Source organism: Sinocyclocheilus rhinocerous, unplaced genomic scaffold (assembly GCF_001515625.1).
Source record: "Sinocyclocheilus rhinocerous isolate Xijiao unplaced genomic scaffold, SAMN03320098_v1.1 scaffold1281, whole genome shotgun sequence".
Lineage (NCBI taxonomy): Eukaryota > Metazoa > Chordata > Actinopteri > Cypriniformes > Cyprinidae > Sinocyclocheilus > Sinocyclocheilus rhinocerous.
In genome coordinates this window covers 846624-861857 of record NW_015637000.1, presented here as the reverse complement: position 1 = coordinate 861857, position 15234 = coordinate 846624, and the positions used below count along the sequence as shown (strand labels likewise).

General features: G+C 37.8%; 1 protein-coding gene across 1 annotated transcript in view; it reads right to left on the bottom strand.

The window, feature by feature from the left end:
• Positions 1-15234, bottom strand: part of LOC107748368 (grainyhead-like protein 2 homolog) — a 21749-nt gene that overhangs the window by 5120 nt on the left and 1395 nt on the right. The window contains exons 2-12 of the mRNA XM_016563141.1: positions 12388-12574; positions 11192-11259; positions 10735-11092; positions 10574-10632; positions 10310-10466; positions 9461-9572; positions 5552-5646; positions 3286-3444; positions 1388-1445; positions 974-1113; positions 600-637 (exon numbers count right to left, since the gene is read on the bottom strand). Coding sequence (XP_016418627.1) covers positions 600-637; positions 974-1113; positions 1388-1445; positions 3286-3444; positions 5552-5646; positions 9461-9572; positions 10310-10466; positions 10574-10632; positions 10735-11092; positions 11192-11259; positions 12388-12574 — 1431 coding nt within the window. The remainder of the gene's footprint in view (positions 1-599; positions 638-973; positions 1114-1387; positions 1446-3285; positions 3445-5551; positions 5647-9460; positions 9573-10309; positions 10467-10573; positions 10633-10734; positions 11093-11191; positions 11260-12387; positions 12575-15234) is intronic.

Here is a 15234-nt window from a genome sequence, read left to right as displayed (position 1 = left end):
GCCTGGGTTGCGTACGTATATGTGGGGCGGAGCTATCAAAATAGGGGCAAGACCCTTTTGGGGTAGGGGCGTGTTTGTTTTGGTGATTTCAAATATCAACATTGGCTACCAGAAATCGCTTACTCTGCCTTTAAGTGCTTTTAAAATATTTTAATGTGTAAAATATTATTTGTATACAATGCTAGAGTTGTATGTGATAAAATGACTTTTTTAAGTGTATGTGTATTAGACTTTTACTGTAAATAATATAACTAAAACAGACAATTAAATCATTATCTGAATGATAATTAATTACCAGGAAAATGTCATCATCATGATAGCCCTAAACCAAACACTAAACATATTATATATGATTCGTGTTATGGATGTAATACCACTACAACTCAATACATTTTACAATGAATTATTTTTTGTATTTTTTTTATTAAACAGTGTTGATAGTCACTTTTGTTAATAAATATTCTTGAGGATCCCTGTAATCTGCAATTGCATCAGTGCTAGTAGTTAATTATGAGGTGATGTGATGCTCATTTAGTTATGATATAAGAATATCTTATTCTGTTTTACAGCATAAATACTGAGAAAAAGCTCAAACTCACCCTTCGCGTTCAATTTCCTCTGTATTAAATGCAAACACCTGCAAAGAGTTGTGTTCAAAAGTTTGTCGTTTTATTTCCTGTAAACATTCATAAGCAAGCATCTCTGCAACATTCAGAACAAGCCGGAAAATAGACACTACAATGACCAGTTCAGCAGATATCACTCCTAATAAACAAATGTCACCCAAGTATCCAAGATACTCACACATATGCTGCATGAGGAAGGTAACCATGACCTTTCATGTCGGGTTCTGAAAGGTCAGTCACTCTCTAATAAGTTTCAGTCACGTTAAGACACACAAAATGGCAGAGGACTTTCAACACAAAAGAGCTTGTGATCTGGTCATTGAGTGTGTTTTCAGACTGACTCATACCTGGCCTGCCCTCTGTAAGTTCCCAAAGTGCACGTCCGGGATGAAGAGAACCGGCTGGGCATCCAGATCAGTCATAGTTTTAAAGAAGGTGGCGTCACATTTTTTCGGGACAGAAACCGCCCCGACGCCTCCATCCTTTCCTGATGAGATGAAGTCATTTGTACATGTAAGAATAACTGTTATTGATGATAATAATGGTGACTCATACTGCAACACACAGGTTTCGGTCCAATCAAATGTGCCATGGACTAGCAAGTAGCACATCATGGTTCATGGTTGTGAAGCCTCTAGATTATTCAAAAAATGCACTTCAATAAGAAATATGTCAGGAGAGAAAATTGTGTTTATCAAATCACTTCTTGTGTTCCTTAAAGCTTATTTTTATGAATTGGAGATACTTTCAGTGCTTCAGACCTTTTGTCTTCTTGCGGTTCTGTTTCCTCTCCTCATCTCTGATCTTCCTCTCCGCTCCCTGAGCCGCACAAACACAGAGAAAAGAGAAATTAGAAACAGTAGCATGTCTGTGAGGACTGTGAAAGGTAACAATAATTAACAACCTCAAGGTGGCACTACAGTTCCTGAGTTGTAGACCAGGAGCACACCATAAATATGTCTAAATAATAACCCACTTAAGCTGTAGGTAAAAGCATGTCACTGCTTATTAAAATAAGTGATCATGCATATATAGTGCTGCAGGGATGATGTACTTTTGTAGGCTCAGAAATGAGCATTTTATCGCTAGCGGTTCCAACATGCTAAAGTTAATGGGATTTTGAATGGGTTTTAAAGTCTGTTTAACACAAGGTCAGGATAATTTAACATTATATTCTACAATATGAAATACATCAGTAATACCCCTTGTGATTTTTAAAAAGCTTTTACTTGTTTTGAAAAAGGTGGTTGATAACAAGTGTCTGAATGGGACTCCAGAGGTTGTCTAAGATATTAAACATCGTCACACTGAACAGATAAACTCATCTGATCACTAGTCACTCTCACAGCCTCATTGTGTTTATAATCACACTCCTGCAAACTATTCTAACTCAAACTTTCAAGGAAAATGGTTTTAAATGAAGACTGAAAGAGTTGCCAGAAGCTCAGTAATGGTGACATTTAAGTCATGTGACCGTGGTGTACTTCGTTTATAACCAATGCTAAGCTTTCTCTTTAATTCTGGCAATTATATTTAGGCTGTAAAATTGATAAAGGTTCTGTTCATTTGTGAAGATTATCACGACGTACAAATGATAAAAACTTTTGTTAGTCAGAGGATTTATATTCTGCAATAATCCAAAATCTTATAGAAAAATCCTATTGGGTTTTTGTCAAGGGAATCACGGTGATACGAACTTACAAGTTGACCTAAAAATAAAAATAAAGTCATCACTGCAGCTCTCTATTACTGCTGTTTTAAAGGGATAGTTCACCCAAATGTGAAAATTTGCTGTTAATTTACTCACCCTCAGGCCATGTAGGTGACATTTTTTATTCTGTAGAAAAGTAAAAAGTAAAGTAAAGCACTCTAGACTCGTGAACGCGCTCCGGACAGTTTGCATGAGGCTATAGATTACAGGTAGTAATGTTGTAAATAACGCTCTGTTTCTTGCACAGACCAATTGTTTTGCTTCATAATACATCAATATATCATCAGGAGCCACGGATATTAATTATGTGTTGCCTGTATATGCTTTTTTGACTCTAAAAGTGACGGTAGCTGCTGACTTGCATTTTATGAATCACCAAGGACCATGGTTTCAGCTAAAAATCTTCTTTACTGCTCCACTGATGAAAAGAGTCACCTACATACAGTGGGTACGGAAAGAACGTTTACCATCCCACCTGACAGAACTGGAGAGGATCTGCAAGGAGGAATGGCAGAGGATCGCCAAATCCAGGTGTGAAAAACTTGTTGCGTCTTTCCCAAAAAGACTCATGGCTGTATTAGATCAAATGGGTGCTTCTACTAAATACTGAGCATTTTTCAGTTTTTCTTTTTTAATAAATTTGCAAAAATGTCAACAATTCTGTGTTTTTCTGTCAATATGGGGTGCTGTGTGTACATTAATGAGGAAAAAAAATTAACTTAAATGATTTTAGCAAATGGCTGCAATATAACAAAGAGTGAAAAATTTAAGGGGGTCTGAATACTTTCCGTACCCACTGTATTGGGCTGAGTAAATTAACAGCAAACTTTCATTTCTGGGTGAATCTCTTTAACTATTCTTTTTAAATCTCCATGACTGCTTCCACAGACATACCCATATGTTGGAATACCATATGCATAGGTTCAAAGGTTAAAGGTCAAGCTTCACCTTATCACAGAAGACCTTGATCTGACAGTAGGCTCTGTGCAGGGGTTTGTTGCTGCGGTTGTTGTAGCTGTAGGTGTCAATCTGTATCATCAGAGGAAGACCCTTCACCCCCTTCTGAGAGGAGAAATCTGTGCTCAGACAGTTCACCGTGATGAAGATCTAACAATCAGAGAACAAGACAAAAACAGTTCAGTTCCACATGAAGATTCATGTTAAGAAAACAAGCATGTTATAGTGGTGTCTGTCAGTGCAAAACTCTGCCACTGGGGTGCTGTGGGAGATTGTTATGATATATAATGTAGGTATCTGGAGGTATGTAGGTATGTAACAGACGGTTGCATAAGAACTGCCATATTCATATTTTCTAACAGCTTGTTCCGGTTTGACCTACACAGTCCTGACCGTTGAAAGTGCACATTGTTTTTCACCCACCATCCACCTACACACGCAAAACAGGTGCCTGCCTCGACACGTCTATCTGTATCACTGACTGCTACAGAAACAACGCTCAGACTGCACACTAACAACTCTGCCGTTTAATTTGCACAGAACACTCAATGTTCCAACTGAAGGAAATAGTTTTATATTAATATAAGACCCAATTTTAATCTTAAATGTCATCTTTGCATTGATTCATTTTCAATTCCTAAACAGTTTTTAGCCTCTGCCTCCTCAAAGATTTGGAAACAGAGTCTTGCTCACTAAATATTTATGTGGTTAGTTATTAACAGTTTCATATAATCATCCTTTACCAATGCCAGAGGACAAGAAAGAGGCCATCGTTAGGTGAAGCGTGGCAAGAAAACTGAATTGGAGCACTTCATATGTATTGAATACACTCACATGGCATAGGAAAATCTTTTATTTCCTAATTTGCCACCAGAAAACCTTCTATGTAGCAATGCATGACTTATATTATAACAAAAGATTTCTGTGTCAAATAATACTATCCTTTTACATTTTCGATTCATCAAAGAATACTTTTTTTAAAATGTATCGTGGTTTCTACAAAAATATGAAGCAGCACAACTGATTTCAACATTGATAATAATAATAAATATTCCTTGAGCAGCAAATCAGCATATTATACTGATTTCTGAAAGATCATGTGACACTGGAGACTGGAGGAATGATGCTGAAAATTCAGCTTTGATCACAGCAATAAATTACATTTTTAACATAGATTCAAATAGAAAACATTTATTTTAAATTGTAATAATATTTCACAATATTACTGTTTTCGTAATATTACCACTCGTAAAATAAACTAAGCCATTCCACACTGCAGCAAGGGCATAATTTCCAGCTCACAGATCAATGGCTCATGGAGAGACTCAGTTTATGGCTTCCTCCACTCCAGCCTGATGAGAAGAGCTTTGAAAGGACTTGTAATAAAAGTTTGAGAGTATGTTAGGTCAGAGTATGAGATGCTTATCAGATCAAACTGAGCGCATTTCACACCCCACTGCATGCTTTTACTTGAGCTTGGACTCAAAAAAAAAAAAAAAAAAAAAGTCAAACCCACTTAAATATCCTTCCAAGGGCGGCTGCATTGAGACATCACATGGTCCACATTAATAGGTTTACCAGTGTGAGTTGGCCCGATAAAAAGCAAATGTTTGCATAGAGAGCTTTAGGTGAATATACTCCAGAGGCGAGTGTTTGAACTGAGCTGTATTGCAACAGAAGAGCCACAATAGGAGGGCAGGACTCTACCTGTGAGGCTGGGAGGATCTGGACTCGGGTTTGTGTGCGTTTGGCCGTGTACACACACAGACCTGGTCCATTTCCTACTCTCAGTAGTGTACATGTGTAACCCGAGACACCGTACAGGAGAAAATAGAGGTTTAAATTAATAGACGGGACTGGGGAAGATGCACCAGGGTATTGTGAATCAAACATTACGCTATTCATGGCTCTTGGGGCGTGTTCAACAACAGAACAGAAACTACAGCATGTAAAATACACATATCAGATGTCGTAACACTCCACCCTGTTTCTCAATAACATTTTGTGTATCACACATAATGGTGGCAGTGCGAATGAATGAAAGAAAAAAAACACATCCAATGATGTAGTCAGACTGTAAAAACTGAACCTTTGGTTGGGTTTAACAACTACACCTCCCACTTCAACATCCATGATGACCATTAATGCAAGCAGAATGTCCATAAGCCCAAAACACACACTGGAGGACGTATTCATTGTAAATTTGCAGTGCCACATCAGAACTGTGAGCACACAGTCTTGGTGCTAGATGACTTACCTTGGCCTCCTCATTCACGTCCCAGGTAAAGGACACAGCGTTGTAAGCGATTTCTTCAATATTCCCAATTGTGTTGAAGCTCTCTTTGTAGTCAGCTGTAGAGAGAACAGGAAAAGTCAGTTCTCATACTTGCTGAAAAAACAACAACAAAGCAAACCAGGATATGTTGTGTTTTGGATACTAGGTTTACAGCTATGCACCACTAGCACCAGACCACAACTAACCTGCGTAAACCAGTCCAAACCAGCGTGCACTTCACCTACAGACTGATACTTGCAGGGGTAGAGGCATGTACAATTTATATGGTGTATGAACAATTTTAGGGAGTGATGTGCGAACAGCTCTGGCGAGTGTCAGAGAATGGCGACATTAAAACAATGTCTGCTAAAGCAAGTGGTTTTAAGACTGATAAGCTGAGTGTACCCTTCCAGGCTAGATAACTCTTATCTGTTTATGTAAACAAACATTTGCTTTTTTAGTAGCCGCTTGATAGGCCATTTATGACCACTCACACTTTAAACATGTCTGTGATTCAGCCTAAATGTCATTACTTTATAGATTTACGTTGAGGTGATCTCATAACAGTTTCAATGGCTGGAGTCAGCCTGTCTATGCTAGCTTAGCTACGGCAGTTAACTTTACATTCTTGACTGGTACTTTCTAAGTGTCTGTGTTGATGTCCACCAGGCTAAAAGTCAGGGCTGCCCCTGGCTAAAGATTTTTTTTGTCAATTAATAGTTGTTCATTTAAGCTATTAGTCGACTAATTGCATGTTTATTCATTTAATTACTTAAATATATACTTAGGGGGCTTTTAATATAGGCTATAGCCTACTCTTATACATGTACCGTATAAACCTTGCCGCAAAGCACCCACAAATGACTGAATGTGTCGGAAAAAATAGCAAGGATATATTTTATTTATTTATTAATAAACTAGTGTTTTCTGAGTCAGTGTTAGCTGTAAAGATGAAGTTGACGCTGCTGACTCGCCACCTCCACAGTGGATGCACCTTTAGAGAAATGCACCATTCGTACGGATTACATAATGAGAGAGTATTTGAATTGGTTTCTTTAAAAGTAGACATTTCAAGCTTTCTGTAGATATATTTCTCACGTCTGTGAGGCAAGTAGCACATACGCTGAGTTTCGCTTCATTTTTGTGACGCGCCCCACAGTTCAAGGAGACCGAGACAGCAGAAAGCACATCCTGTTTGTTTTCTTTATTTGACAAAAGCATGCTTTGTTAATATTGCGAGAAAGGTAAAACACTTTACAGTTTCGAATGATGTTAATTACTCTTATCTGCATCAGCAAAATGATGGCATATGCCGGTACCTCCATGTCATGCAGGACAATTAATAGTTTAACCCTAAGCTAACCCTAACCCTAACCCTAACCGACTAACCAACTGATAAAATTTTAGTCAACTTAGCTTCTTCTCCTCAACTAACCTGTAGTCGACTATTAGGGGGGCAGCCCAGCCCTACTAAAGTATTAGATTACTTAGAAATCAAATAGGACCCATTTGCACAGCTAGCAGCATTATCTAAGGTATCATTCATTGGTCGGGCAACCAGTAACACACATGCTCATCATAGAAAAGGTGTGCTCAAGTCATAGCATGTATGAACTGCATGTTCAATGTTTGAAAGATTGTTGTGACTCTCAAAACAAAATCTGTTCAAATCCTTAACCCTAAGTATGAGTGGTAGCAATAGTGGTGATTTCCTATGTTAATTCCTTTCTTTCTTCGGTTTCCAAACTTCTTTGTAATTTAATAAGCTGTCATTACAGGGGCGTTCATCTCTATGTTAAGTAAACCCAACACCTGTCTTACTTTGGGGTAACTTGGGGATTAGGAATGGTGAAATCCTTCCCAAGGATCTCCTTTGGGTCATTTACCAAGCATGCCCGATGATGCCCGTAAGCGAGCTCCCCCAGTTAAATAGCCCCATTCAAATCCCAGCTCTAGTGACATGGCCCCAAGCCTGAGGAACAATCCCGCCTCAACTGCTATTCAAATCCCAACTGTGCAGGTGTCAGGTTTCAGTCACTGTCTCCTGTACTTGGCTTGGCTTGGCCTGTACACTTCACCAATTTACCAACACTTTCTTCGCATCCCGTAGTACAAAGCTCACCTTGCATCAACAAAACATTCCTCTATTTTTGCCCCATCTATCAGAGCAGGGTTTAAGACAAAGATAGCTGTCATCACGTCTCAGATATTCCCTCAGGGTGCTCCCAGGATGTGAAAGTCTTGGGGCCAAATCTTGACAAAGTGCATAACAGAGCGTCTGATTACTGGAGATGAGGGGAGGACAAGAAGCAACAGGCTCAGGATGACTGTTCTCTCAAGGTGTGACAAGGCCGAGAATAAGACGTGAATTGTTTAGACTCATAGCTGCCCCACACCAGGTGGACTCCCAACAATTTTTTGTATGTTGGGCTCTTTTTTTCATTCAACTTGAATCAGAAGCTGGGCTAGTGATCTGAAGGTCACAAGTTCAAATCCCAGGTGGGGTGACTCGTGGAGCTGGAGAATAATTGCGATCTAACACCATTGCACCATTACTTAATCCTGGGTTGCTCCAACGGGACTATCCCTGTAATAAAGTGTGCAGCTGTGGATAAGAAACCACCCAATAAATAACTATAAACTAATAAAAAACTAATTAATATCACAGATTCAGTGAGGTAAAGAAATCGGTCCAAATCTCAAGAGTGTAAAGAGATCTGCATCGATCTGTAAAAAAATCTCAGGGCAGACTCTCTAGTCAAAGTTGTGTATAATTTGTGTGTATTGCCATTTAGCAACCTAGTACCCATTAGCTGAGCAGAGGGAAACCAAGAGGAACCAATCTCCTGAGAGCCCTGAGGGCTTCTGGGATGTAAGGCACCATCAGTCTTCAAACTAGTGGTGGGTGCACAATGAACTGTTTTGAAAGCAAGAAGTACTTTCAGACCAAAGAGTGTTGAGTAGTAGTTTAGTTAATGATTTTTTGGGGAAAAATTATACATAATCTACGCAAGTACAAGAACACAAATGCTTTTTTTTTTTTTATGCAAACTCAATCTCACGCATCGCTGCATTCATAAATATTTACTCTTTCACATCAACAACTGCCATGGCGGAGCAACAGTTTGAAGAGAATCTTGCTGCTGATATACTTATAGCTAGTAACCTGTTCTGTTTAATTCAAGGGTGTCCAATCCTTCACCTGGAGGACCAGTGTCCTGCAGAGTTTAGCTCCAACCCTTATTAAACACACCCGAATTAGCCAATCAATGTCTTCAGGATCACTACAAACTTCCAGGCAAGTGTGTTAGAACAGGTTGAAGCTAAACTTTGCAGGACACCGGCCCGCTAGAAGCAAGATTGGACACCCTTGGTTTAATGGCACATACATTTTAAGGTAAATCTATTGCCCCATTGAGTATGCCGTACACCAAAGTAACACTGCACATTATATAAAACTAGACCGTGCTCTTGCAGTGCAATGGCCAAAGCACGCATGTCTGCGTTCATATAATTATATACAGTGGTGGTTCCCAACCCTGGACCTGAAAAATTCCCCAACTATCCCTAATAATACACATCTGATTCTCACAGACACTCCGAGACCTGAAATGTGTGTTTTAGATCATCAGATAACATGTGTGTTGTTGGGGATTATCTAGGACCAGGGTTGAGAACCACTGTTAAATAAGGGATAGCCATCTCTTCCTGGAGGGCAACCTTTCTGCAGACTTCATTTCCAACCCTGCTCTAACACATCTGCCTGTTCTTGTCTAGTCATTCTTATGTAGGATTAGACACCCCTGGGCTAAATTAACTGGGGTAAATTGGCAAAGCCTAATCCAAGTTCAAGCCTAAACACTGATCTCAGTAATGGAGAGGAAGCCTCACCGATGTCCAGAACCCTCTGCTTTGCCGTGTGCTGGCGAGAGTGCCAATACTTCCAGTACTTGAGCTGCTCATCACGGTTCTTATCTTCACTGAATACAACCATGACGACACTCTGATAGAGGAAATAAGAGAAAGGAGATTAACAGAGGTTATCACAATCCACTCATTACTTAATGCCCGTTCCAAACGTTCCAAGCATTCTTTTAAACTATTACCATAACATGAATGGATGATATAGACATATATTACTGCTCAAAAGCTTGGGATTGCTAAGATTTTTTAATGAAAGAAGTCTCATGTTCTCACCATAGCTGCATTTTTTGATCAAAAATACAGTAATTGTGAAATATTATTACAATTAAAAATATTTTAAAAATAAATTTTAAATAAATTTTCTCTTTTAATATATATTTAAAAGTAGTCTAATTCCTAAAATGAAATTTTCAGCAGCCATTACTCCAGTCTTCAGTTATTACAGGTGAAAATGCTTGTGCTTTCTAAAAAAAAAAATAGAAATGTGGAAGCAGTGATACATTTTTTTCAATATTCTTTAATGAATAGGAAATTCAAAAGAACAGCATTTATTTGAAGTAGAAATATTTTGTAACATTATAGATGTCTTTTCTGTCCTTTTTGATCAACTGAATATGTTAAAAGTATTAATTTCTTTGAAAAAAACTATTTCAACTATTTAATTTAGAGCTGTCAATCAATTAAAATGTTTAACAGAAATAAATTAAATATTCCAGTTAATTAATCAAAGCTCAACGACATGACATTGGCACATTCTACCATGTCAAGTTCTTCAGTTATCTGGTTTGATAGAAGAAGGCAGGCCTACACACTCACCCTCACTTTGCTGATGGGATGTCGGAGGCGTTTATTGGCACTTGTCTCATTCAGTGTAATAGCATAGAACTGGCCTTTGTTCAGGTAGGTCATAGGCCCTTCACCCTGCTTCTGCCGCAACGACCTGCTGGCCTCAAGTGTGTACTGGAAGGTGTCTCTGTTGAACAGCATGTTTTTCAGGTGTGTGAGAGCTGATTCATCCTAATATTACAAGCCTACCATCATTTTCATATAAATCACTTGGTTACAACAAACAACACTTACAACATTTCTGGCTGGTCAAATATGAAGTCATCAGCTCCAAGCGATGATGGGCGGTACTTCTGCATCAAAAAAACAAAAAAAACAATCAGCCATTAATCTGCTGTATTAAATCCAAGTTTTATAACAAATGTTTCAGAAACACCAAATTAATCTGCTCCCACTTCATTGCTGTCTTCCTCATAGGTGCTATCTGGACTGCTGCGATGGTCATCCTTCCCGTATCCACTGTGACATACAGTCGAGGTGTCGAACGAGTGGGCCTGCTCACAGATGACCCGCATCGGTTCCTCTCCTTCTGTCCTGTAGTGAACCCCCGAAGCCATGAAAACAGGAGTGTACGCCTCAGCCTTCACCACCGCAGCGGTCCCGCTCTCTCCCGCAGACACGCTGTACTGCTCCCGTTTGGTGTCCTGGTGATCCGTGTTGAGCGACAGATTAACAGGCACTGATTTCAGGACCTGGACGCGATTATCCACTGTCTCCGGCTCTATCTGACTGCTGCTTCCCACTGTAGTGTTTCTGAGACAGTATGAAAGCATAAAAGATGAAAAGCTGAAATAAGTCAAATTTTTTAATCTATTTATTCAACTTCACCAATTCTTTAATCATTTCACTTACCTCTTTTCTGGCTCCTCTGAAATTTCAACCACTTTGCTGATGGGCAAAACTCTCTTATCTTTGGGCACCTGCAAAGGATAAAACATCAATAAACCTCAGCGCTGATAGTATCCTAGGCACTGTTTCACTATGATTGCTTGAATGGAGATTTATCAATCCACATAGATAAATTGAAAACTTCCTGATTGTCTTCCGCTGGGTAACTTCCATATCAGATCAGCAAAGAAGCATCATTTCATCATATCCTTACTGTGCTAGTATGTTTTGGCTTATGAGACTCAAGCTATAAATTTGTACATGGTTGCACTGGAAGACATATTTATGTTTTTGTTCATTAGTCAAGAAATTGTAGATGAAAAATGATGGAGAGTATAAGTGTTAACGTAACCGTGTGGCACGCTGACGTCTCAAATGCTCTACATTCCTACATTAATTTTACCCAAAATACCAAAAAGAATAATTTCACTGGGACATAAATGCACTGAAAACTATTATTATCAAAAACTTGCATCCTAATCAAAAATAAATATTTATAAAACGGATAGTTTCCGGTCCTTGATTCTGATTGGCTGAGCCGCGTTCAAAGCTGTTGTAAATTACTCTACAAACATACACCTTTGTTTACGTTTGCGTGTTGCTCGGCAACCACTTTGTTGCAACCACAACTGTTTCTGAGGAACTACATTGTTTGGTGGAAGAATGCTGTTTTTATTAATATCATTACACTTTATTTGCTCTGTTTTATTTTGTGAAACCTAACTACGTATAAGGAATAACCGTTTTATAAAAGCAAAAAGCCCCGTGAAGACTGTTCTGTCCATCCAGTTCATCCTTATAATGAACAAAGCTGTTGTATGAATTGAAATACAGTGCACAAGTTTATGTTATTATGCATAAGTCTAAGTTTTTGCACCTATATTTGATTTTATTTATCATATTTGAATTAATATCATAATAAGTCAGCAAAAATCTGTTCATTGTGAAAACATATTTTCGGAGCTTCATACTGTAGGCCCAGTTACTATCCACTTCCATTGTATGGAAAAGAGCAGCTTGAACATTCTGCTGAATTTCTCTTTTTGTGTTCCACTGAAGAAAGAAAGGTTTCAAACACCATGAGGGTGAACGAATGATGACGTGAAAATGAAAATATGATTAATGTGAAGAAAGTAGGAGACTCAGCTGATGTCCCTGACCTTGTAGTACTCATAGAGGAGCCCCAGGGCGGCAGCACTGTCTTCATCTCCATTGATGCTCATCATGGCTTTGGTGGCCGCAGTAAGAGGATTCTCCAGGTAAGACCTCCAGGCCTCATCCTCACTGGTGTAGGCCCGACGCGAATGGAAGGACGGCTCATTGGGCACCACTACAACCAGCCTCTTACTGGGACACACACACACACACACAACAGTATATCAGCACACTAGCAAACAGAAACACAGACATAAATGATCCAGCTGATAAAGCTTCATGTAAAAGCGCTGTTTTGCATACTGATGAAAACAAACCTGCACACTGCACCTTTTGTGAGTGTGATGTATAGTGTATTGATGCCAGGCATATCTAACCAACCAAATACTGACAGCAGACATTGTCAGAAGTCCTTCTGCATTTTACAGCCTGACAGACAACTACAGCTACAATGTAGTGGCACGTGACGTGAGGAAGTACCACTGCTGGCACTAGTCTCCCTATTTGATATCATATGTGACCCTGGAGCACAAAACCAGTCTCAAGTCGCTGGGGTATATTTGTAGCAATAGCCAAAAATACATTGTATGGGTCAAAATTATCGATTTTTCTTTTATGCCAAAAATCATTAGGACATTAAGTAAAGATCATGTCCCATGAAGATATTTTGTAAATTTCCTACTGTAAATATATCAAAACGTAATTTTTGATTAGTAATATGCATTGCTAAGAACTTCATTTGGACAACATTAAAGGCGATTTTCTCAATATTTTGATTTTTTTTTGCACTCTCAGATTCCAGATTTTCAAATAGTCGTATCTCGGCCAAATATTGTCCTCTCCTAACAATACATCACCACACATCAATGGAAAGCGTATTTATTCAGCTTTCAGATGATGTATAAATCTCAATTTCGAAAATTGACCCTTATGACTGGATTTGTGGTCCAGAGTCACATATGATCTTAAATCTATATCTGGCTGCTTTTATTCTTCAGAATCATGGACAAGATATTCAGCAACATACAGTGGCCTCAAAATGTTTTTGGCCACACCTAAAATGAAACATACAATAAAATTCTACAATAAAATTCTAAAAATGACATCACTAAACATAGAACATTGAACGGTTGTGCTCTGTGTTTTTTTAATTAATCTTGACTTTTCATCTGATCAGTTTTGAGATTAAATGCAAACAAGGTTTCTTGTCTATTGTCTATTTGTTAACTAGGATTTATGGACATATGTTTGGTAACAAATCTTGTTTTATTTTAAAGTTAAAAACTGACCCAAAATGCCCTCCTCAGAATTGGGGCAGAAAGTTTCCAGCGACCCACTGTTGCTGATGTTTTTTTATTATTTTATAATTGAGCAGATTCAGTTGAGCAGATTTCATAATCTATTGTTTTTATGACATTTTTGTTTTTTATTAAAAACATGTATATAAAACATAGAATTAAATAATGAAACTCAGATGTGTCTCTTTGACTTGGATTCTGTTTTTGTGGATTCTAATTTGTCTGTTATTGCTCAGTTATAAAGTAAACCGTCAACATTTCTTTACCCCAGTAGTGGGTAAGAAATTCATGATTTAAAATGTTGTTCTATAAATATACTCTCAGAATCTAAAGGTAAATCTGAGTTGGGTTCACTTTAGTTTACTGAAAATGAAAGCAGTGAACACAGAGCATGTGCTCCAGTGGGCTCTTTCACTGGAAAATGGGCAGAATGCAGGTAAAGTGGGTCATCTTTATCATTGTGTGTATACAAAACAAAATAATAATAATAATAACATTTTCAAAATCAGCATATGGGATGATATTAAATAGTTTCCTTAGTTCTGAAATAATATCATTTGGACTGCATTGTAAAATGAGGTGCATATTCTGAGGCAAATCATGATGAGGTTACAAAGTAGCAAAACAGTTTGTGATATATTTAGATTATAAGTTAATTATACTTCTTGTATTTAATATTTTCCCTGTTTGTATAGTGTGGGTGATTAACTATTAGTGTGAGAAGGAGCTAAGTCATCTGAAACATACTTTTATGTATAAATTATCACAAAGTTTCCTACTTTACCTGTCTTCGCCAGGTTTAATTGGAATAGCGCATTAATTAATTTCTATATAATTCTTTGACACACATAGAGATTAGTTATCTTTGAGACGCAAGACCCGTATTATGACCAACAGCCCTGAGGATACGCCAGTTCAGTGCATTTACTTTGCCTATTTTATAAACTAAAATGTGTTTAATCACCACAAACATAAATAAACCGGTTGTTACGATGAATGACACACTAGATCTGAACACTGCATAGAATCAAACAATCAAAACAACCGACCAAAAACAATCTTTCGGTAACACTTTATTTCGATAGTCCACTTTAAACATTCTATTAACAGTAAGTAACTTTGCAACTACATGTCAACTAGCAGTTAGTAGAGTATTAGTAGACTGTCTGCTTAATATCTTCTAACACTTTCTTTGTCAACTTATTCTACTAACCCTAAACCTACCCTAACAGTCTACTCTGAGAGTTAGTAGACATGTAGATGCAAATTAATGAGAATTAGTTGACATGTAGTTGACATGTAGTTACAAAGTTACTTATAGTTAGTAGAATGTCTAAAGTGGACTATCGAAATAAAGTGTAACCAATCTTTCAAACTTCACATAAGACACAAAATGTGTATTAAAACTAAAACAACGTAATATTGACGCTTCTAAATTAGGATGATCGTCAACGATATACTAAAAAAAACAATAACGAAATAACACAGCACAAAAATAAATAGGCTAAATAAATAAATTAAAATTTCTTTTTAGTAAAAAAAAAAAAAAGCCAT